At 27.9% G+C, this 22601-nt stretch overlaps 1 protein-coding gene across 2 annotated transcripts; it reads left to right on the top strand.

Moving 5' to 3' along the window:
• The first annotated feature begins 196 nt into the window (after nt 1-196).
• On the top strand, nt 197-15472 carry LOC111633391 (phosphoethanolamine N-methyltransferase 3-like). Of its 2 annotated transcripts, none has more exons than XM_023377951.1 (12): nt 197-803; nt 1618-1789; nt 2001-2156; nt 2231-2367; nt 2438-2604; nt 8717-8908; nt 8992-9081; nt 9208-9303; nt 12396-12518; nt 13721-13852; nt 15071-15187; nt 15264-15472. In XM_023377951.1, exons 1-12 carry the CDS (start codon nt 782-784, stop codon nt 15375-15377), a joined length of 1518 nt encoding a protein of 505 aa, XP_023233719.1. In that variant the 5' UTR covers nt 197-781; the 3' UTR covers nt 15378-15472. The 2 variants fall into 2 exon arrangements, with proteins under 2 accessions (XP_023233719.1, XP_023233720.1); XM_023377952.1 differs by lacking the exon at nt 197-803 and adding an exon at nt 1464-1481.
• The last annotated feature ends 7129 nt before the right edge of the window (nt 15473-22601 follow it).

Genomic DNA, 22601 nt, shown 5'->3' with positions numbered 1-22601 from the left:
AAAAGATATATATTTAAAGTTTTATATGATGATGATGTATGAATAGGCAGATTAATTTTATTTAGTACTCTGTGTATATGATTTGACATTATTTGTAAATAAATACTGTAAATTATACATTTTATGCCTTTTCCTTTCTTTTTAAAGTATTTAGATCTAGGATTTGGATGTAGATAAGCAAGATACTGGTTAAGGTTTAGGTATTTCTATAAGAAAAATTAATTTATATTGCTTTAAAATTGTAACTTAAATATGTTTTTAAGTGACTAACGGCAATTATTTCCTATATTCATTTAAAAAAATTTATTATTGATTATTAAACACAAATTTGGGTCACCATCTTACAGCATAATGCATAGCATTGATATTTCATCAACGGAATATTATAAATAAACGTTCAATTTTGCTGGATGTAAACCATATATTTATTATAAATTTCATAAAAGAACTACCTGAACTAATTTTTTATATATAAAATATAAAAAAAAATTCGAATTTATTTTTGTTTTTACTTAGAAAATAACGTTTAAACTTAAAAATATTGTGTATATAAAGACAATTCTATTCGATTTCGTAGAAAATATAAGCCCTATTGCATGATGAAATGCGAATGTGTAAACAAAATACTTGAGAAAGTTATAATAGCTGACGAAAGAGCAAATCGATGCATGAATGATATTTAAGATCATTCTTATCAGATAGACGGTCTGAATATAAATCGTCGATATTATGCGTCAGAAGACAAGCAAATTACTAATGAGTCAATAATCATACTTTGATCATGAATAACGGCTTCGAAAAAGGTATGAATTCCTCTCGATATAACTAGAAATTCCAATATGGCGGCTTGCTTAAACCTTTACTTATGCGTAAATCCATTTAAATCCAAGCAATGGCCAAAAAACTGTTTATTGCTTTTGATTTTATATTCTTACTTTATTTTTGCATTTTTTATAATGCAAATTAAATTTATTTTAAATATATATATATAATAAAATATTCAAACGTTTAAAATTTTACATTGATTTATATTTAAATAAATCTTCTAATAATTAATTAATTATATAAGTTAATTTAAATAAAACGCTAGTTTATTGGATTCCTTTAAAATTTGAATTTTATTTATTGGATGTTGATACAACTTATATATTTATTATTAGCCAATAAGAGCGCGTACATTTTTTACGATATTATGGAAATTTAAAATTCTTTCAATTCATTGGCCAATTATGAAACAACAATCAGAATCGAATTTCTGATTATTTCGAGATAAATTCATTTTTTAAAATTTTGAATGGCTTACATATGGATGGGTGCCTCAAGCCATTGACAATTTCTACAAAAGTGTCTGTTGTTCTACAGATTTAGGCACCTAAAAATGGCATACTTTGATACGGCCAAGTATGCCTATGCGTTAACTTGATCTGATAGTATGACATTATTAAGAATTCACTATAGAATTTTCAATTGACGAAATACTCGTAATATAATACTCAATAATTTATATTTTAAATTGTATAGACTCCACGTCACAACTTAGATCTATATGCTGTATTTCAGTTTTTGATATAAATAAATCGATAGATTTTTCAAATAATATAGATTATCAATTTATAGTATCAACAAGAGCAGTGATGCAGGAATATTGGAAGAATTTTTCTCCGAGTAATGAAAGTATGATGTTAGATCCTAATGCTGAGATTTTAGGACCCGAAGAACAACTGGAAATTTTGTCATATTTACCCGATTTAAAAGAGATGGAAGTGCTAGAACTAGGAGCAGGAATTGGGTAACAAATTCAAAAAATTAGCAATAATTAAATTTAAAAATTTTTTAATGAAGTTCATAATATAACATTCTATTTTTACAGAAATGTCTTTAGCATGATCTGAAATATTATTTAATATACAGAAATGCGTTAAAGAGTAGCAGAAAAAAATTTCTCCTAAAAATTAATGTATTGTTATATTAATTTAAATTAAAAATTACTATTTTTTCAGTCGATTCACTGGCGATTTGGCTAAGAGATCTAAAAATGTAACTGCGGTTGACTTCATTGATGACTATATTAAAGAAAATAAGAAAAAACATTCGTCTCTTCAGAATATTAAATTTATGAGAGCTGATGTTACAGAATTAGAATTTAGTGCTAAAAAGTGAATTTTCTTATATTAAATAATTATTAAAAATTTTTATAAAATCTCTGAAGTTAAACTTTTATGAATTGCAGATTTGATATGGTATTCAGCAATTGGTTATTTATGTATCTGAATGATAAAGAATGCGTTTCTTTAGTTCAGAAAGTGATAAAATGGCTAAAACCAGATGGTTATTTATTTATTAGAGAATCCTGTTATAAGTCATCTGGTAGGTAGATGTTGAATATTTCAAAACTGAAATGAATATAAATCACAGTTTATGTTTGATTCATTTTAAGGTGGGATCAAGAGGTCCACAAATCCCACATTCTATCGAAGTCCTGCTACTTATAATGCTTTATTGCAAAGCATCAGGTTAATACCACAAATTTATTCTCCTTTACAAGAATCTCAGTCCTGGGAGTTGAGAGTCCTGAATGTCAGATCACTACGAACTTACATCAAGGTATATTCTTGTTCTAGAATAGAAAATTTTCATTAAATGTCATAATAAATACTGAATATGTAAAATATCTTATTGATAAATGGAAAATACTTTAAATTTGGATCGCTTTATTCATTAGTTTACATAAGTGCAAATCAAACAGTATGTATGTATATTTTTATTATCGATAGTACGCTTGTATAACGCTTTACTATACTGCATGCAATATACTGCATGATTTATTTTAAATGAATGATAAAGGAATTCACTCAACAATTAATGATATAAGTTATAAGAAATGTAGTGTTGCAGGCATAATTAAATTAATAAATTAATTAGAACTATGACATTACATTCGTTACAATCTAACCTTGATTATTAGGCAAATTTCATCATCATTTACTTAAAAAAGAATTAAATGAAGTTGCAATACAGTAACCTCTTGTTATATCGCGGACTGTCTTCCAAACAGGGCTGTGGAGTCGGAGTCGGAGTCGTGGAATTTCGATGTTTTAGCCGGAGTCGGAGTCGGATGGTAAGGAAAAGTCGGAGTCGGAGTTGGAGTCGGTAGATTTTTACGCGACTTCCACAGCCCTGGCAGGGCTGTTGAGTCGGAGTCGAAATCGGAGTCGGAGTCGGATGATAAGGAAGAGTCGGAGTTGGAGTCCGTAGATTTTTACGCGACTCCACAGCCCTGCTTCCAAATATAGAAGCGCCTTAGAAAATAATTAAAAAAATGCTTTAATCTTTTCTGTCATTAGATTTCTAATAGTAAAGATATTCCATTTAATGACTTAAACTACAAGAGTATGAAATAAAATATAACTCACAAATAAGCAAGTCGGCATGGAGATCGAAAATAGGCAAAACAGCTGGATAGATAGGCTACACCAGTTATAGGCCTATCGCATAATCTGATATATATTCATTTGGTATGTTTTCCGACATGCGCGATATAACGCAGGGCTACTGTATAATGTAGTATTAGTAGTAAATTCCCTGAAATTATTATTTCAACAGAAATTTTACAACTAAATTCGCTTAATTGGTAAGTTACATATTAAAAAGTAAATATCTTTAATAATTCTACGTTATTTTCTACTTATTAAAATATTATTAATTAATTAATTAAATTTAAAAACGTTGTAATAATTAATATTTTATTTTTAAAATGTTTAAAATTTATTATTTGTTCTTAATTTAAAAATTTCATAAATCGGTTTTTTAAAGACGATTTTATTTTACTAAATTTCTTTATTTCATTGTTATTTTCATTAAAATGAATAAAATATAATAAATTTAAATTGTTATAAGCATATTTTTTTAAAAATAGTTGGTTAGCATATTTAAATTTAATTAATAATTTTGATNTTGGAGTCGGTAGATTTTTACGCGACTTCCACAGCCCTGGCAGGGCTGTTGAGTCGGAGTCGAAATCGGAGTCGGAGTCGGATGATAAGGAAGAGTCGGAGTTGGAGTCCGTAGATTTTTACGCGACTCCACAGCCCTGCTTCCAAATATAGAAGCGCCTTAGAAAATAATTAAAAAAATGCTTTAATATTTTCTGTCATTAGATTTCTAATAGTAAAGATATTCCATTTAATGACTTAAACTACAAGAGTATGAAATAAAATATAACTCACAAATAAGCAAGTCGGCATGGAGATCGAAAATAGGCAAAACAGCTGGATAGATAGGCTACACCAGTTATAGGCCTATGGCACAATCTGATATATATTCATTTGGTATGTTTTCCGACATGCGCGATATAACGCAGGGCTACTGTATAATGTAGTATTAGTAGTAAATTCCCTGAAATTATTATTTCAACAGAAATTTTACAACTAAATTCGCTTAATTGGTAAGTTACATATTAAAAAGTAAATATCTTTAATAATTCTACGTTATTTTCTACTTATTAAAATATTATTAATTAATTAATTAAATTTAAAAACGTTGTAATAATTAATATTTTATTTTTAAAATGTTTAAAATTTATTATTTGTTCTTAATTTAAAAATTTCATAAATCGTTTTTTTAAAGACGATTTTATTTTACTAAATTTCTTTATTTCATTGTTATTTTCATTAAAATGAATAAAATATAATAAATTTAAATTGTTATAAGCATATTTTTTTAAAAATAGTTGGTTAGTATATTTAAATTTAATTAATAATTTTGATAAAAGTTATTTCAGACTAGACACAATATATGAAATTTAGAATGCTCTTAACAAAGTTCTGTAATTGTGACGTCCATTAATGAGAAAAATTTTTCGTCGACGACGTCACATTTGAGTTATTTATAACTGTTTATTTTAATTATATTTATAATTTTATATGCACATATATATTTTCTGAATGAAAGTAAAAATAAGTCTGTGTACAATTTAATTTAAATTTTCAGCAAGATGGTGCAAACAGTGAAATCAGATTTTAAAAAATGATCATTTATGTTGAAAAAGTTTACTTTTATTTAGGAAATGTTAATAAAATGTTTTATAGATCTTTAAAGATTTCAAATGAACTATTCAATCAATCTTTCATTATTTAAGAGTAGTGTTATTAATAAAACGTAAGGTCATCTAAACACCGTCTGGTTGAAAATCACTTAACTTGCAGACGAAAGATTATTTAGTAAACATAAATAAATCAAAACTTATCTAAAAATTCCTTAAGATAAAACGTGGAACTTTTGATCGTCGAACTTCGAGCCTTGATCCTTAACGTCCATGGAATTTATCAAATATTTAACTTAAAATATTACAAATTATTATTAATTTAATACGAAAAATCAATTAAAAATTATTAATAAAATGAAAAATTAAGCAAATTTCTTCAAATTTAATAATTATTTTAAAAATGTTTGGCGAAATTTTATTCTGGTAATAAACAGATGGCGCTATGGATGGATGGTGTTTTATAATGATGCAATTATTTCATCGGATGGAGATTTATAATAAATTAGATAAAAAATTTAATGTTGAAATTTATCTTTACTTTTATTATTTTCTATTAATTGCTACTGAATGTGTATCGCGACTTTTAAATAGGTTTGATTTTATACGCGGTGTATTCTTTACGCTAAGATTGATTGCACTGCAAGGTAGGTCAGCAATAATGGAAAGTATCCTGCTAATTTGATACCTGTATAACTTTATATTTCGATTTTTGCATTAATTTTAATGTAAACATTTAAAAACATTCTTAAATTTAACTTCCTGTTGTAAGTTAAATTTAGGAATGTCTTTTTGCTTTGCATAAAAACGAAAAAAAAAAAAACATTTCTATAAGAAATAAAAGATATTAACATGTATGCATACTGATGGCTAGATGCTCTGGGAGACTTGGGATCGAAAAATTCCCAGTTTCATGTAGTCTGTCGGGCTTGTTCTTCGCAATTCGGTTACCCATTGGCCTGATCAAACCTGCAACGAGAGTGGAGCAAAAGGCCCTCTTATGTCCGTGGAGCGAAAAGAGTTTTAAAAAAATATAGGTACAAAATCCATATGTAGTCTATGCAAAAGTTTCTTGCATTATCATTCAATTTTATTATGTATATTCTGTATATAAAGTTTTTGTTCGTACCTATTATTATCATTCTGAGGAAAAAGTAAATCGTAGTTGCGTAAGTTTATTTCATAAATGTAATTAATATTCTATCTTCTTGGTAGCTTTTAAGTTGACTATATACCGGGCTGCTTTAATGCATGAGAATGCTTGGCTGTGATCGGATTCTTGCCTTCTTAGGGGTCTCGTCTCGTCTTTCACTCCTAATGATTTTGTTCTGTATCTGTATGATGACTCTATAGAAAATGGGTTGAAGGATTCAAAAGTGCTTAAGATGACTGAATGTGCATTTGGTAAGTTAGAAATAAATCAGTTTTTGATTTTAAGAAAAATTGATTTAATTTCTGGCCGATGAAGATGGAAATAATAATATATTATTTTAATTTTCTCATCTCTGTTTTATTTTGCTTTTTGTTATTGCACTTCCAAAAAAAAAAAAAAAATAGTGTTGAATGTGGTATGCATTTCATTTGACTTCATTCTGTGATCTGCATGATTTGAATTTCATTTTTATGGTTGATGGCATCTATAAATCAAAGTCTAAAATTATTGTAATCGGCAAGAGTCTAAACTTGCCGATTACAATAATTTTACTCCAAATTGCCTACTATATTTTTGAAATATATTATTAATATAACCATTATTTGACTCATTATGAAAATTTTTCATGGCCCAGTTCTGCCAGTTTTATGAGATAAAATTTTTATAAATATTATTTGTTGAGAATCTACAGTTGAATATGCATTTTTACAAGTCCTATACTTTTTAGATAATCTCTATAGATTTATTCATTTAAAATGAACATTTCTGATAGAAAATCTTATTCATCATGAAAAATGTTGGTCATCTGATACTCTTTATCTATATATAATTCCAGATGTATAGATTTCCCAAATTTTATATTATTCAATTGATAAATTTTAATAAATTTGTCAAATCTAAATTAAAAAATTCTTAAGATTTGCAATCTTTATCATTTCAGACATTTAAGATAACTTTGTAAACAGCAAAAACAATTTAATTATGTCTATAATAAAATTGTTTTTGTTGCTTACAAAGGTTTCTTTAGTATCTGAATATTCACAGTTTCTATTTCCTAGGTTTATATTTTTAAAAAGTATTTTAATTGTTAAATATTCAAAAATTAATATCTCAAACTCTAAATATATTAATCAATAATCTGAAACTGCAGATTGGTAAATAAATTTCACAATAAGCAATCTAGTTGAAGATTGATACATAAATTGTAAGATAAATTTCAATAAATTCAACTGATTGCAATTTGATTTGATCACTTTCTTAGCTATTATATATATTTGAAATGTTGAGAAATGTAAAAAACTTTGGGAGGGTAAAAAAACTGTGTGTGTGAGAGAGACGCAATTTCATTTACCCACTTTGAAGTTTAATAACTCCTGTGATTTTTGTCAAAAATTTCTGAAATTTTGCAGGGATACTGGTATTAGGGGGATTGTTGCTATTAAATTTTGGTGGCTAATGGTCTAGACCAGTGTTTTTCAACCTTCTTGAATATGTGACCCCTTTACAAATTAAAAAATTCTGGCGATCCCCCTAGGGCCATATTAAACTATCAGTGATTTTAAAAACTATGTATTTAATTTTCTTTCTGTTGAGACAAATTATTGTTGATTAAAATGAAAATTTCAGAAGAATCGACAATAACTTAACACACATAAGGTATGAAACTTCCTTTAATTATAACGTTGGGCACAGGGAGCTATTGACCCCCCTTTTTTTTTTTTTAGGATCAGAATTTTCAGCTTCCACTTTTCTACTTTTTATTTCATTTTGCAATTCAACTCAACACTTTTTCGCCTATCATTTTCAGGCCCCTCCTTAGCTACACCCATGGTTGAGACCTAAATATCGATCAAAAATCCAATTGTACTGTAAAATAAACAGGTACAGCCTTCTCGCTGAAATTGTAGTTTTTTAATGTAGTGTAGGACCTACAAACACTTGTCTTTTTCTTTTACCTGCAACCCACAGGTTGAAAAACACTGGTCTAGACTCTAGAGGATGGGGAGATAAAGGGGGTGTCATATCATATCTCGAGTGAGGTTGGATTTAATGAAAATTTTATTCATTAGCATTTACAATTTTTTATAAAACTCATGTCAACAATTAAAATTAAGCTTTTTTCCATTTATAATAATTAATAATACAAAATGATTTTAAATAATGACACTTCACACAATTTTAAGTGTTTATGCCAGGAAAGTTATGCAACTTGTTGCTGGATTTTTTTTAGAACTGTTCAATAAATTTTTTACTGTATTCAATTTATATATGTACATGTTCATTCAAGATATACACGAATGAACATATATATATATATATATGTATGTGTATATTCAAGAAACTGATCTTTATTTTCTGATGATAAAACAATAAAGTAACTAATTTTCTAAAGGAAAATATAAGGACATTTTTTAACATTTGAGTATATTTTATCATTTTAAAAATAATTTATTAATTTATAATTGATGTCTATTGATTTAAATTTTCAATTCAATTACAAATATTTTGATTAAATTTTTCAGTATAAGCAGAATCCCTGGCAAGTTTGCTTTCTTTCTGTTAAAATGTCTGGAGAACAACTCTCTTCAGCAACAACTCATGACAACTTTCAACACTTCTTGGATCAACAACAGTATAGTCGAAGAGGTGTTAGGAGGTACGAATGGATTTATGGAGAAACATATTTAAGTACAGGTGGATTAGAGACTACAAAGGTGAAATAACATATACAAACAGAAAACAAAAATTGCTTTATAGAAATGAAGAATTGAATTTTAAATTTTAAAATATTTTTCAGGAATTTGTTCAGTTATTAAGACTTAAGCCTGGCAATAAAGTTCTTGATGTAGGTAGTGGGTTAGGAGGACATGATTTTTATATGGCAAAGGTGGGAGTTTTAAGACGTTTTTAGCTTTTATTATATCTTTTTAACTTATCAATGTAAAATAATTTACCTAAATTATGATTAATAATTTGTGTTCTGTTGTAAATTATTATATATTATTATTTATAGAATTTTGGAGTTACAATTCATGGAGTTGATTTATCTGTAAATATGATGTCATTAGCTTTGGAACATTTGGCTAAACGGCCAGAATTAGAATCAAAAGTAAGTTATTAAATTTATGTACTTTAAAATTTGCATAAATTTTAATTTATGAAATAACAACATAATATGACATATTCTTATATATACAATAAAACTTGCATAAACTGGAATTGCACAGTATAAATTATATTTTCCAGTTTGGCAGGTTTCTATTTTGAAGACTTTTTTTAAACATAGAAAATCACTCTGTTTCAAAGAATTTTTCTCATTAGGCAGGTTTCCATTGTATTCAAGTTCCATTTTGGACTGGTTATTTTACTATGTGTTGTGTGTGTGTGTGTGTGCTTCCCCTCTCATTAAAATTTTTTCCTAACTGGCATTCAAAAAACTCAGTTTCATCAATTTAAATACTTAATAATGATGAAATAATTATTATGACACATTATTTTAATATTACATTTTAAAAATGATATCCAAAAATTCAATTCAAAGATTCAATAGAATTTAAGGAATATAAGTTATATATTTTAGCATTAAGCATACAATTAATTATATTTATCTCTCACAAATGTATAAATATTACTAATGATAAAGTGAATATTTAAAATCTTGGCCGACAGAATTTAATTTTTTAAAATATAAAAATATCACACATATGCAAAGAAAGATATACAGAAGATGATGAATAAACAGCACATTTTATATCTGGTTAGAAACAGAACATACTTGTACATTCTTTAATAATAATCTAAATAATTTAAATATATATTTAATCTATTTTATTTTTTTAATGGTATTTAAAAAATGTTTTTCTTGTTTAAATTGTTAGAATTTTCAATATTGATAAAACTTGCCTTCAATTAAATCTTTTTAATTTTAAATTACAATTTAGACTTGAAGATAAAAGTAATTTATGATACAATAATAGTAAAGTTCCTTTCACTTCAATTCATCTACACATACAAATATTTATGCATGCATGCAAGCAATTATAAATTACTTAATTTTTGTACAAAATATTAAATTTCATGAAAGTAAACAACAAAAAGTTTATAAAACTAAAATTTAACTATATAAACTATAAGTTAATCTGAGATATCTGATAATCTTGCACCCTCTGAAAAATAACCAAAAATTCAAATTGTTCAATAATAATCCCAATATACCAGTTTTCCATAATTCAGAATTTGTTTGGACATGTGGCACACTAAAGATCTTGGTACATGTCTGGAACAGCAGTGCTAATAAACAGAATTGAATGCTATCCCAAGCCGAGAAATAGATACTATTAGCACCAGCTTGTGCTGTGAAACATATGTCCAAATTCTTAATCTGATTCAAATTCAATAATTTCTTCATCCAGATTCTTTACCTAAAAAATATTCTATCAACTTTCTAAATTATTGCTTCTAATCTGCTAATCTGCCTCAGATTTAGTTGATTCAGAAGTAAAATTCTTTCTTTAACATTAAAACTGTAATAAATTCACCTGTAATAATTCAAGAATTTGACTCATATGAAGTAATTTTGTTTTTAGAAATTTCAGAATAACTAATAGGGGAATACATATTCCACATAATAAATCTTGAAACTACTCATCTGAAAAAAGCAAAAGCAAAAAGAAATAATTTTTAAAACTAATTTCTAATCACAAGGCCACTGACAAGATTAATTACTCTTCTTTTTACAGTAGTAGATATTCTATTTAAAACTGTAAAACAAAACTAGATATAAATTTTATTGACATGAATATTACAATAAATTCATTTTATAAGGAATAATAGAATAATAGAATTTAGAATTTTAACACGATGAAATTTATTAGTTTCGGATGTTTTATCTTTTGTGATGCTCTTTCCCATCAGGTGCCTCAGACCATATTAATGACCCATTTGCTGTCAAAATCACTAAATACTGGTAGCTAGTGGTGGGTTCATGCCTGACCAATGGTTGGCCATGGGAAGTTTTCCAGTTTTCTTTAGTGTCTAATACCTAATTATGGACCAATTTTCCATAAAAGTCCTCCCTTGTGGCAGATTTCCCATGTATTGCATTTTCTTCCATAAATATGACTGCAATCTGCAAGTCGGTAATTCATTTATTTCTTTGATGTCTTCATGTAAGCATTTCCAATTGATATATAGGAGATAATCAATTTTTGAAGTGCCACTCCTTTATTATTAGTACACTTTTATCTATTTATCACTTGAACATAAACATTCTATCTAACTTCTTATTACAACATATACTCTTTATAATTAAACTAACTTGCTTATTATTAAATAATAATAACCAAAATGAGCATTTATAACAGCATTTTAAATTAATTATGTAATTTTGAAATCATTGAAAATTTTTTCTCAAACTTGTTTTTTAAAAATGGCAAAAGTGTTTACTATACTATAATGCTTATTGAATACATACTTGTTGTATAAAATATTATATTGAACATACACATACGGGCAGTTCCAAAAGTCTAGATACACATAATGTGATGTCTCTATGGATGATGGCAGGCCAAAATGAACAATGGGAGTAAATGTTGTGATATGTGGCAAATCCAATGGTGACCATAAAGTTGACTTTGAAGGGCATTTTCAACATCATTCAAAAATATCTTTAAAACTATGCATCCAAGACCAAACTGTAAATTAGAAAGTTTTAGGCCATAAAAAAATTGATAAGAATCTACTTTTGTTTGAACATAAATGTGAAGATAAAAGGAAAAAACAAATCCAAAAACATGAGCAAAATTTTGTTGATGTCTTGCAGTGAAGCACCTGCAATGTTCCAATTCAAACAAAACAAACAAAACTGTTTCACTACATGACAAATTTAAAAAAATATTTTTGAGTGACCTTGAAAATGCCCCACAAGGTCAACTTTATGGTCACCATTGGATTTGCTACATATCACAACATTTACTCCCATTGTTCATTTTGGTCTGCCATCATCTGCAGGGACATCACATTGCGTATCCAGATTTTGTTTATTGGATAAGGTCAAAACACAAATAGATATTGGACAGACTTTTCTGACCAATATCTATTTTAGTTTAACTATCTAAAGTTTATTTGGATGGAATATCTTGTATAAATGTATACTGGTAATTTAATATTTTAATCACAATTTTCCTAATTTTTGTTTTTTAGATACACTTTGAAATATGTGATATTACTCAGGCTGAGTTTGAACCAAATACATTTGATGCAATTTATAGTAGGGATACTTTACTCCACATTGAAAATAAATATGAATTATTTCAGAAGTTTCTGGTAAGTATGTTAAATTTTAACAAATTGGATATTTATACATATGATATGTATATGCAATTGGCTATTTAATATTTTTAAAGCCATGATGTAAAGATGACAATTTTAATGTTATTTATAATTTAGGATATCCTAAATTTTGATTATTGATATCCTAATTATGATATCGATTATCAAGAAATGTGAATTAAAAATAATGGTATTGAGGGAAATATTGATAGCAAAATATCAAAATTTTATAATACATTTGTGGAAACATGTTCTTGTTCATTTTGGAATTCTTTTAGTGCACCATGTTGTCATATTCCTATGATAAGAAAATATAATAATTTGGACATATTTTCAAAAATTGCTTTTATGCAAGATATATTATTTCTATAGAAAATGCTCTAAGTATGGATACAGATGATGTAAATGTAGACGTTGATGATCATATTGAAGTTGAAACTTTTACTGATGATTTTGATTGTCCCAACAAAATATTATCAGATAGGGAAAAATTTAATACAGCACTGGCAATAACTAAAAATATTGCAGATATTTTGTCTAATTATGGAACGCAAACCTTCAATAAATATGTAGAGGAATTAAAAGTAATAGAAAACAATGCAAGAAATGGAATTTCTCTTTTTGAATATGAAAGTAGTGGGCTTAGTACAATTGAACCAGAAGAACCTGAAGAACAAATTTGGCCTAATAACGAGCCCTGTTCAAATCAATCAAATAAAAACTTAAAATTCGAAACTAAAATTAAATCCAAAGAACATCCAAAGAAAAAGACTAAGCAAACCACTTTTTACAAAAAAAAAATTAAAATACTGAATAAAAAATAATATATTTATTTCACTTTATTGGAATATCTACCAATCTACTTTAAATTTCATTACCTATATTTCACTGATTTAATGATACTTCATAATTTATTGATTACTTTATTGAACAACATTGTAAGTGAACTTTAATAAATAAAACTATAATTATTTATAATTTGTAGTTATTATCAAAATATTAATTGTAATAATAGTGCATACAGTCAGTATCTGGCCGGAATATAAGAACATACAGTAAATATGTATAAATAGCCAATTGAATATACATACTATATGTATAAATAGTCAATTGTGTACACGTACTGTATGTATAAATAGCCACGTCCAAAAACAAAATTAAATTTCTTTTTACTTATTGGTTTATCTTTTAATTAGAAATGGTTAAAACCTGGTGGTAGGATCTTATTTTCTGATTACTCTCGTGGAAATAAAGAACATACCGAAGAATTTAAAGAATATATTAAACAAAGAGGTTACCACTTACTTACTCTTGAAGAATATGAAAAGGTAATATCAAATTTAAAGTATAATAAGAGTGAGTATAATTTTCTTTCTAAAATGAGAAAGAAAATTAATAATAATTTATTATTAAACTTTGATATTACTTACTGTTTTCTAACATGTAATTCAATAAAACAGATGAACGTTTTAATTATATTTATTTAACACTTATGATCATTTTTATATTAAAATACCAGTAAAAGTTATTAATTAATAAAAATCCTCCTTCAGACAATACTACATAGAATAACAAAGTTAAAAAGATGCTTATTTTATTAAATGATTATTGTATTAAATTAAATTTTCTTTAAAATATTTACTTTATAAAAATACATAACTCTTCAATAAAATTATGTACTATCATATGATTTGAAACCTTTATTGCCTTATATTTGTCCTAAAATGCATTTCGGCCTCTGATCTTAATGGCTCTGCACAGTAACTTTTCAGACACCATTTATTACACAATTACATTGTGTAATACATGGTGTCTGAAAAGTTACTGTGCAGTGAAAAATTTAATGACTGATAATGACTATAAAGTTATAGATATGGCATTGCATATGAGATGTGTAAGTATGTCCAGTGTTTCCATTTTATGGTAGATGGCATTACTGCTTACTCACGAATGTTCTGGTTTATAACCTTTTCTTGAAAAACTTCTTTGTTGATCACATAATCTCCTGTGGAATCTGGTCTACTAGATCTCCAGACTACTTGCCCAGATTTTGGAGCCTCTGGGGATATTTCCAGTTTTTGTTGTAGGAGAAACTGCAATATAGTATGCAAAATTTTACTTTTAATAAAACTTTACTTAAACTTTTTCCATTGCATTGTAACTTTTCAGACACCCTGTATATATTTCTTGTTTTTGAGAAAATATAAATAACTTTTAAATTGATTATTACTAATAATGTGTCTTATAACTTGTCAACTGTAATTTAATTTACACAGATTATGAAAAGGGAATACATAATTCTTAAAAACTACAATTATTCACATTTAGAAGTTAAACTTTATTAGAATATTAATTTAGGAATCTTAGTCATAAATCATAAAATAATTGTATTATTGACTTTATTTAGATATTATTTATTTATTATGTAATTTTATATCCTTTAGTTATAATATATATAATTATGTAATGATTTGCAAAGGTATGTTTTTAATAATGAAAACAGCTATTCCTTTGTGGTTTTATGTAATTAAAATAATTATTTACAGTTGTTGAATGATGTTGGATTCATAAATGTTAATTGTAAAGATGGAACAGAAGAGTTCCTTCAAGCATTGAAAAATGAATTGAAAAAACTACATTCAGAAAAAGAAAATTTTCTTTTGGTATTATACAATTAAATATTATTACTGTTTCAATTATGAATTTTATATTCTAATGGTATTACGCTTCATCTTGTAGGAGTTTACAGAAGAGGATTTTAAATACTTAAATGACGGTTGGAATGCCAAAATATTAAGAGCACAAAACAAAGATCAAACATGGGTGCTGTGTTATGGAGAAAAAGCTAAATAATAGACCAATTTATTATTCTTTAAGTCATTTTTTATGTTTATATTTTAAATATGAAATATTTAATTATAATGCACAATGCATAATAATGAAAAATATTTTTATTTCTTTAATAAATATAAATCTATGCTTACCTTTTCAGTGTCTACATTTTATTCATTTAAAAATATTTCATTCAAAAAACATGCATTATTATTTTAAAAATGTAGATTTTTATAATTTAATCTATTTATATAAATATAAGAATATTTAGATTTCATAAATTTGGTTGCTTTATTTGGCTCAAAACATTTTTTTTTCATCCTTATCTTAGTTTCATTTTATGTAATTGTATTGTTTTATACAAATTTTACATAAAATATTAAATTTATTGTATTTTTTTACATTACATTTAATCTAAGCAAAGTCACCATTATGTAAATTTATATTTATCTATATATATATAAAAATGGACTTGTATGTCCCTATATTTCACTTTTCCGCCAAAACTACACATCACACGTGAATGGTGTTTGTATATGGTAGTAGCCCCAAGTCTCATTCGTGCACTATGGTGGTTGCGTCTTGATAGCTATAAGGGTGTGGGAGATATGGGGCTGAAAGTGGTTGAAAGTGGTTTTCTATTTTGAATGTTATGTTCGAATTTAATTCGAACAATATTCGAATTAAATTCGAACATAACATTCAAATTCGAATTTAATTCGAACAATATTCGAATTAAATTCGAACATAAAATTCAAATATTGGTTGGATTATAGAACCATTGTAAACGTTCCAGAAACGTTGAAAATAGTTCGTTTGACTGGACGTAAAAATTCTCTAATTAGTCTGGAAACGGGGGACCTAATTCTTGCATTCTGTGAAAACGGGTAAGATTGACTATAATGATATAATTACAGGTAACCCCCATATAACACGGTAGTTACGTTCCAAAAAATTGCCGTGTTATGCGAATCCGTGTTATACGAAACAAAGAACTAATACGAAAAGGAGGGTTAGGTTCCAAAAATTAAAAAACATGCTAATATATTTTCATAATTAAGATAAATATCTTCATTAAAATTTTTTTTAAGTGATACATATTAATATAAATTAAACAATGTTTTCTTTGTCATCACTAAAAACACTATTAATTAACCAAGAGCGTTTTCTTTTTGGCAAGTTATCCTTATCCTCTGAGCATTTTTCTGCATTATCTTCAGATCCATGCTTTACCTTTTGCAAAATGTATGTAATTTTAGATTGCTTGCTTCTAGTTAAAAGGTCTTTATAAATTTCCTTATATGGTGCTAAGCACTTATGAAGAATAAAGCAAGTATGGAATAAGGGAAAAACATTCGGCAACATCAGAAGCAGAAGCGTCGCGATCTGGCAACATTGAAACAAGTTTCGAGAAGGACCACGTGTATCGACAGAAGGCGAGAAGAGAAAATTTACATACTTAAGTACTAATAGTTCACGAAAATAATAATTTTCGTGAACTATTATTACTTAAGTATGTAAAAATTTATTACATTTCCTGTTGTACGAGGGTTTTACCCAATTCTCGAACCGTGTCAGAGTGAATCCGTGCTATAAAAGTACCGTGTTATACGGGGGATGGTACCAATTCTCGAACCGTGTTAGAGCGAATCCGTGCTATAGAAGTGCCGTGTTATACGGGGGTTACCTGTATCTTAATCTTCACTATCGTTACTTTTTGCCCAGCGAAGCGGGTCCTTGCAGCTAGATTCTAGATTACTTAGAAAAACAGTCTTTTATATATAAAAAAAAAACTATATTACATACAAATAAAAACCCAGCGAAGCGGGTCCTTGCAGCTAGTATAAATATAAATTTACATAATGGTGGTATATGGAAAAATTAAAAAATATTTATTAATTTATCTAAAATGGAGCTTTAATATTACATTTTGTACAAAGTAGAAATAAAATCTAAAAAGTCAATAAAATTATTTACAACACAATTATAAGACTTTAAATTTAAAAAATTTTGACAATGAAAAGGAATTGGTGAAGATATTTCATTTCTTTCCATTTATCTACAAGATGAGTCAGAAAGGTGGGTCATAATGTTTTGACACTATTTGATTTACTGGGAATGGAATAGTGACATTTGCAAGCAAAGTGTTGAAAGTAATATTGAAATCATATTTTGCCAATATCACCCAGTCATTTTTATAGCAATTGACCATACTGTAACTTGGTACTGTAGGCTCAGTGCCATCTTTGATACTGATGTAGACACTGTTGACATAACTCAGGCATGACTCTTAGAAAGTAAGCTTCAAGGTGACTTCTTCAAATGCCATTTACTAGTTCCTGGTAAATCAGTGTCAGCACACTATTAGATAAAATGTGTAGACACATTCCTGATTCACTTTGTATTTAATTAGCCATGAAGTTACAAAATATCAATTTAATAGAGATTAATAGTAAAATCTGGTTAAAGTTCTTTCATTTTAATGTTTAATATGAAATTATAAATATGCAAACTTACTTCAGTAAAGATAACAAAGTATACAAAATACAAAGTTTATAGCCATTATGAAAAAATTATATGATTTTTTAATGTGATATTAAGTTAATACTCTTAATGAAAGTTTTTAACTGGCTTTTTAATGAGTAGAAAACAAAAAATTGTAAGTTTAATGATACTTATTGCATACATTTTCAACTACTTTAGTAATCTTTAACCACTTTCGAATTCCAAGCAGAAGTAGATACAGTGGAACCCCGGTTAACGAACGTCCTGGTTAACGACCAAATCACTTAACGAACTATTATTTTGCAAAAATTTTGTCTCGGATAACGAACAAAATTCGGATTACGAACTTCACGGTTTTTTGTGTCAAATTTGTAAGCTTACCGACTTTTAGGGAAAATCAGTTAATCGTGTGTCGGTGATGGTCTAGGGTCCATTCGTACGTTGGTGGTGGCGGAGGAGACAAAGATGACAAGTATTTTACAGTGAAAATCGTTGATTAGAACGGGAAGATGCTTACATATTTGAGGCAGTTGAAAATGGCTTATCTACAGTATTTTCTCTTGGCACTGAGGAGTGGCGTATCACTGGTCCTACGATAGTGCAAGCTGATCAGTCATAGCCCCAGAGCGGAAGAGATGGGTTCGCTTGGTCACAGAAGCGATGGTAGGTGACAGAGCTGCAACGACTGGAGCGGTCCGCAAAACACAACACAAATTTTAGCGGGCAAGACTTCAGGCTTAATCCAGATAAAGACGACACAGATTAATCACCATAGAATTTTTAGGAAAACTGCGTTTTGACCTTGAGATTCGGGGTTTTTATAGTATTTTTTCCTCTTTGTCTCCTTACGATTAGTCCTGCGTCCCATTCCTCGCTTCCCGATTGTTTTCTTCTTTGTCTCCAAAACCAAAACCAGATCAGGTCACGAGAAAGGTTTGTTCCGAGGCATTTATTTGACACCTATTCGTCGACTCTGATCAGAGATTGTCGATAAACCTATAAGCCTTTTGCTCACAATTTAGCCTGTTGTTTCTGCTATCTGTCATTTTAAACTTTAACGATCGTGTGTGATGTTTTTATACCAGTCAAATCTTTTCCCTTTTCCGAAAATTTAACCTAAATCGACTGTTTATGAGCACGTTTTCCTATATTTTCATTAAAGAAAACCCATTTTACAAATAAAATTACAAAAATACTGATGGCTAGAACGGATTAATTGCATTTGCATTAATTTAAATGGGAAAAATTGCTTCGGTTAACGAACAATTCAGTTAACGAACGGACTTGTGGAACGGATTACATTCGTTAACCGGGGTTCCACTGTAACATGTAATCATTGAAAGTACATGGATGAAAATATTTACAAAACTGGTATAAATGCAAAAATGATCAATCTTACATCTAAGAGAAAAAAAGGAGCTGAAAATTGTACAATGTTGCTTAAAAGAATATTTAGTTATTTTATGTCAACTTTTTACATTTTCTCTAGCTGAAATAAATATTAATTTAAGAATATTATATATAAGTTTTCTTTAGAGCTGAAAAAATATGGAAATTTTTCTAATACTCTGAAATAGAGTATTAGAAAAATTTCCACATTTTTTAAAATTGTGATAATTGTTATAAAAATTTAAATGTTTAAAATTTAGTATAATTTGGAATATTTGATATAATTTATTCATCATGGTTTTAACAAATCATTTTTCTTGTCAATTTATAATCAAGATTTTAATAAAACACCTTTATTAAAAATTCATTTCAAAAATTATATTATTATTTTTTTAAGAGTAACTCAATAAATAAATAAGGAAAATTTAAATGACATAAATTATGATATTAATCAGAACCACCACTGAAAGAACATAAAAAATGTCCATTGTTTAATACATATTTTGTATGCATTTTTGTTTAATAAATTTTTGAAAAAATGGAGTGGGCCATTATTGGAGGTTTTAATTATTTAAATTTTTTATTACAATTTGCTTATTTTCAATTAATAATAATATGAAGCCAAAATTTATTGGCTTCATATTAATATATAACTTTTTCAAGTTAATAATAACTTATATTAACATTATTAAGTTATATAAGTTCAAATAATATAAATTCTATAATATAAGTTCAAAAAATGTAACTTTTAATCCAATAAGCAATCTAATCTTGTCAGATTTTTCCGGCAATATTTTGATTACAATTTTAATACTGATTTTGACTTGTAGACAGGTTGTTCCACAATATATGGTCATAGTTTTGGAAGAGATTTATTACCTGAGAAGACAGAAAAAAATCAAGATTGTGCCTGATTTTCAATTTTTTCAAGATTAAGTTTTGCAAAAATTGAGTAAAGTGGTATAACAATTAAAGGTCTGGGAGGATCCATACTGCCTGAAAATAAAAATTATAATGCACACTAAAAAGATTAAGTGATTATGTTTCAGCTAAGCTTTACGCTATCTGAAAATAAAACAGATTAATTTTGGCAACTGTGAGAAAATATTTCAAAATAGAAAATTATTGTCACTTAAAAGTAATCTCTTAAATCACAAAATTTTCTTTTGTAAACACTCAAAAATGCGTCTGTTGAGAATTAGGTCAATGAAATGACTTAAAATGCTGATGTCACTGGTTAAATTGGAACTGAAAAACTGAGCAGAAATAAAAAAGTTGAAGTTTTTCAAATTTGTTTTCACTCTTGATTTATGCCACACTGAAAGTATAAAAATAAGAGGTTGTATAATTCAGTTTCACTTGTGTTTTCAAGTACAAGTGTATACAGCCTAGAACATAAGCTTTTATTTGATTATTGGATTGTTTTGATGAATCAAATTCAGCCACATTACTTTAAAAAACTGTGTCCTAGCAACACCCTTTAGGACATTTAGTGATTTAAGACCTGTTCTTATGAAGAACATTGAATATCCTAATGCTATTTAAACATCATTTGGTACCCAAAATCAAATTAAAGACAAAGACATAATCAAAAAGACAAAAACATATTCAATATTATTCCTTAGAAAGAATTATTTCTGTTTTAAATAATTTGATACTTTTTCTGAAGTTTTATTTGAAAATATGAATTTTAAATTATAATGTTTGAGTAAATACATATCATATATACTCAAATATAAGACACTTTTTTTTCAGATTTATCATCTCTGAAAATGGGTACATCTTAGATTCAATGTAATATGTCATAATTAGCAATCTCTACTCCCATGCATCTTATTTTTTTAGTCACCAATTCTATTTCATCATTAATTTAATGATTTTATTAGACCACTATTCATATTAAATATTTGATAGGTCAACTTAGCTCAATCTCATTAGTTCACTAAATAATGTCATAAGTAATTGGATGAAAATTCCAGAAAAAGTGCAGCACGCTTTCAAAAAAGGTCTCCTTTCCATTGCTTCAAATGACATCAATGGCAATAGCATGTGGAAAGACGTGAGCATCAAGTCCAGTATTGATTTAGAAGGGTATTGACACAAAAGTGAAGAGGTTCCTGACTTTGATACCAAAGACAATGATACCTTAACTGACTTTACTGTTCAATAAATTTGTCTCAAGTTGTCTTTTTTTTTCAAATGAAATAAAAATCCTTGAGTGAGCATATATAAGGGCAGTTTTTGTTTCAACCTCCAATGGTCCATAAAACAAAGACAAGTGTAAATAACAAAATGAATTTATCATCAAAAGTTAGGTACAAACATGGTTACTTTTCAACATAATCATTGTGAAGATTGAGGCATTTGTCATATCTGTGGACAAGCTTTGCAAATCCCCTCTTCATAGAATGTTCCCACTAGTGATTCGAGATGGCCTTAACATTGTTTTGAAGATCATCATTATTGTTCTGATTCATGACAATGCCTGACCTCACAAGCAGCACTGTGAGGTCATGCATTGTCATGAATCAGAACTCTAGGAGTCGGCATTCTTCTTTTGTTCTGAATGGCTCTCTGCAGTCATCGTAAAGTCTTGCAATAAACAGCTGTATTAATTGTAGTGACCAGTTCTATAAACTCATCAAACAACACACCTTTTGTTCCCAAAACACAGTAGCCATAACCTTCCTGTTGTTGTAGGTTGGTTTAAACTTTTTCAGTTTGTTTGGTGAGTTTGAGTGAATCCATTGTTGTGACTGTTGTTTTGTTTTGGGGATGACCTATGAATCCAAGTCTCATCTCCAGTCAGAATTGATGTCAAAAATTGGTCACCTTCAGCCTCATAACGGATGAGGAACATCAGCACTGCTGCCATTTGGTGACTCGTGTGGTCGTCAGACAACATCTTTGGAACCGATCAAGTGCACATTTTTTTGTAGTATAGCTGATCTGTTACGATCATGTAAACAGATGATCTTGAAACTTCAGGAAATTCCACACACAAGTCACTTATGGTAAACCTCCGTTTTTTTTTTTTTTTTTTTTTGAATCACTTGGTCAACTTGTTGAACAATGTCTTCTGATGTGACAGACTTCCATTCTTATCCTCCTTCATTGTGAACATCAGTTCGGCCTTCCTTAAATTTCCAACACCATCACTCAAAGTTTTCACCATTTACCTGGCTCATTCTTCAATGAATTTCCACAGCACTATTCCTTTCTTCTTGAAGAAACTGAATTACATTGCACAGCTCGCACTTGACAAGAGAGTCAACCATAATAACTATGTTTACATGCCTGCAACTAAGCTCATAATGATGTGTAATGATGTTGGAAGTGGCAGTGGCTATA

This window comes from Centruroides sculpturatus, unplaced genomic scaffold, assembly GCF_000671375.1.
Source record: "Centruroides sculpturatus isolate CEXI.00-Female unplaced genomic scaffold, Cexi_2.0 scaffold677, whole genome shotgun sequence".
Taxonomy (NCBI): domain Eukaryota; kingdom Metazoa; phylum Arthropoda; class Arachnida; order Scorpiones; family Buthidae; genus Centruroides; species Centruroides sculpturatus.
Note: the sequence above shows the minus strand (reverse complement) of the source record. Positions and strands in the feature narration are given on the sequence as shown.

What these genes read in the sequence shown, in the direction of transcription:
- LOC111633391 (XM_023377951.1), top strand. Translation starts at nt 782, where the DNA reads ATGAATAACGGCTTCGAAAAAG. An exon ending in TTAGAATTTAGTGCTAAAAA is followed by an intron (nt 2,157 to 2,230) that starts GTGAATTTTCTT and finishes TATGAATTGCAG; the next exon opens with ATTTGATATGGTATTCAGCA. An exon ending in GGCCAGAATTAGAATCAAAA is followed by an intron (nt 9,304 to 12,395) that starts GTAAGTTATTAA and finishes TTTGTTTTTTAG; the next exon opens with ATACACTTTGAAATATGTGA.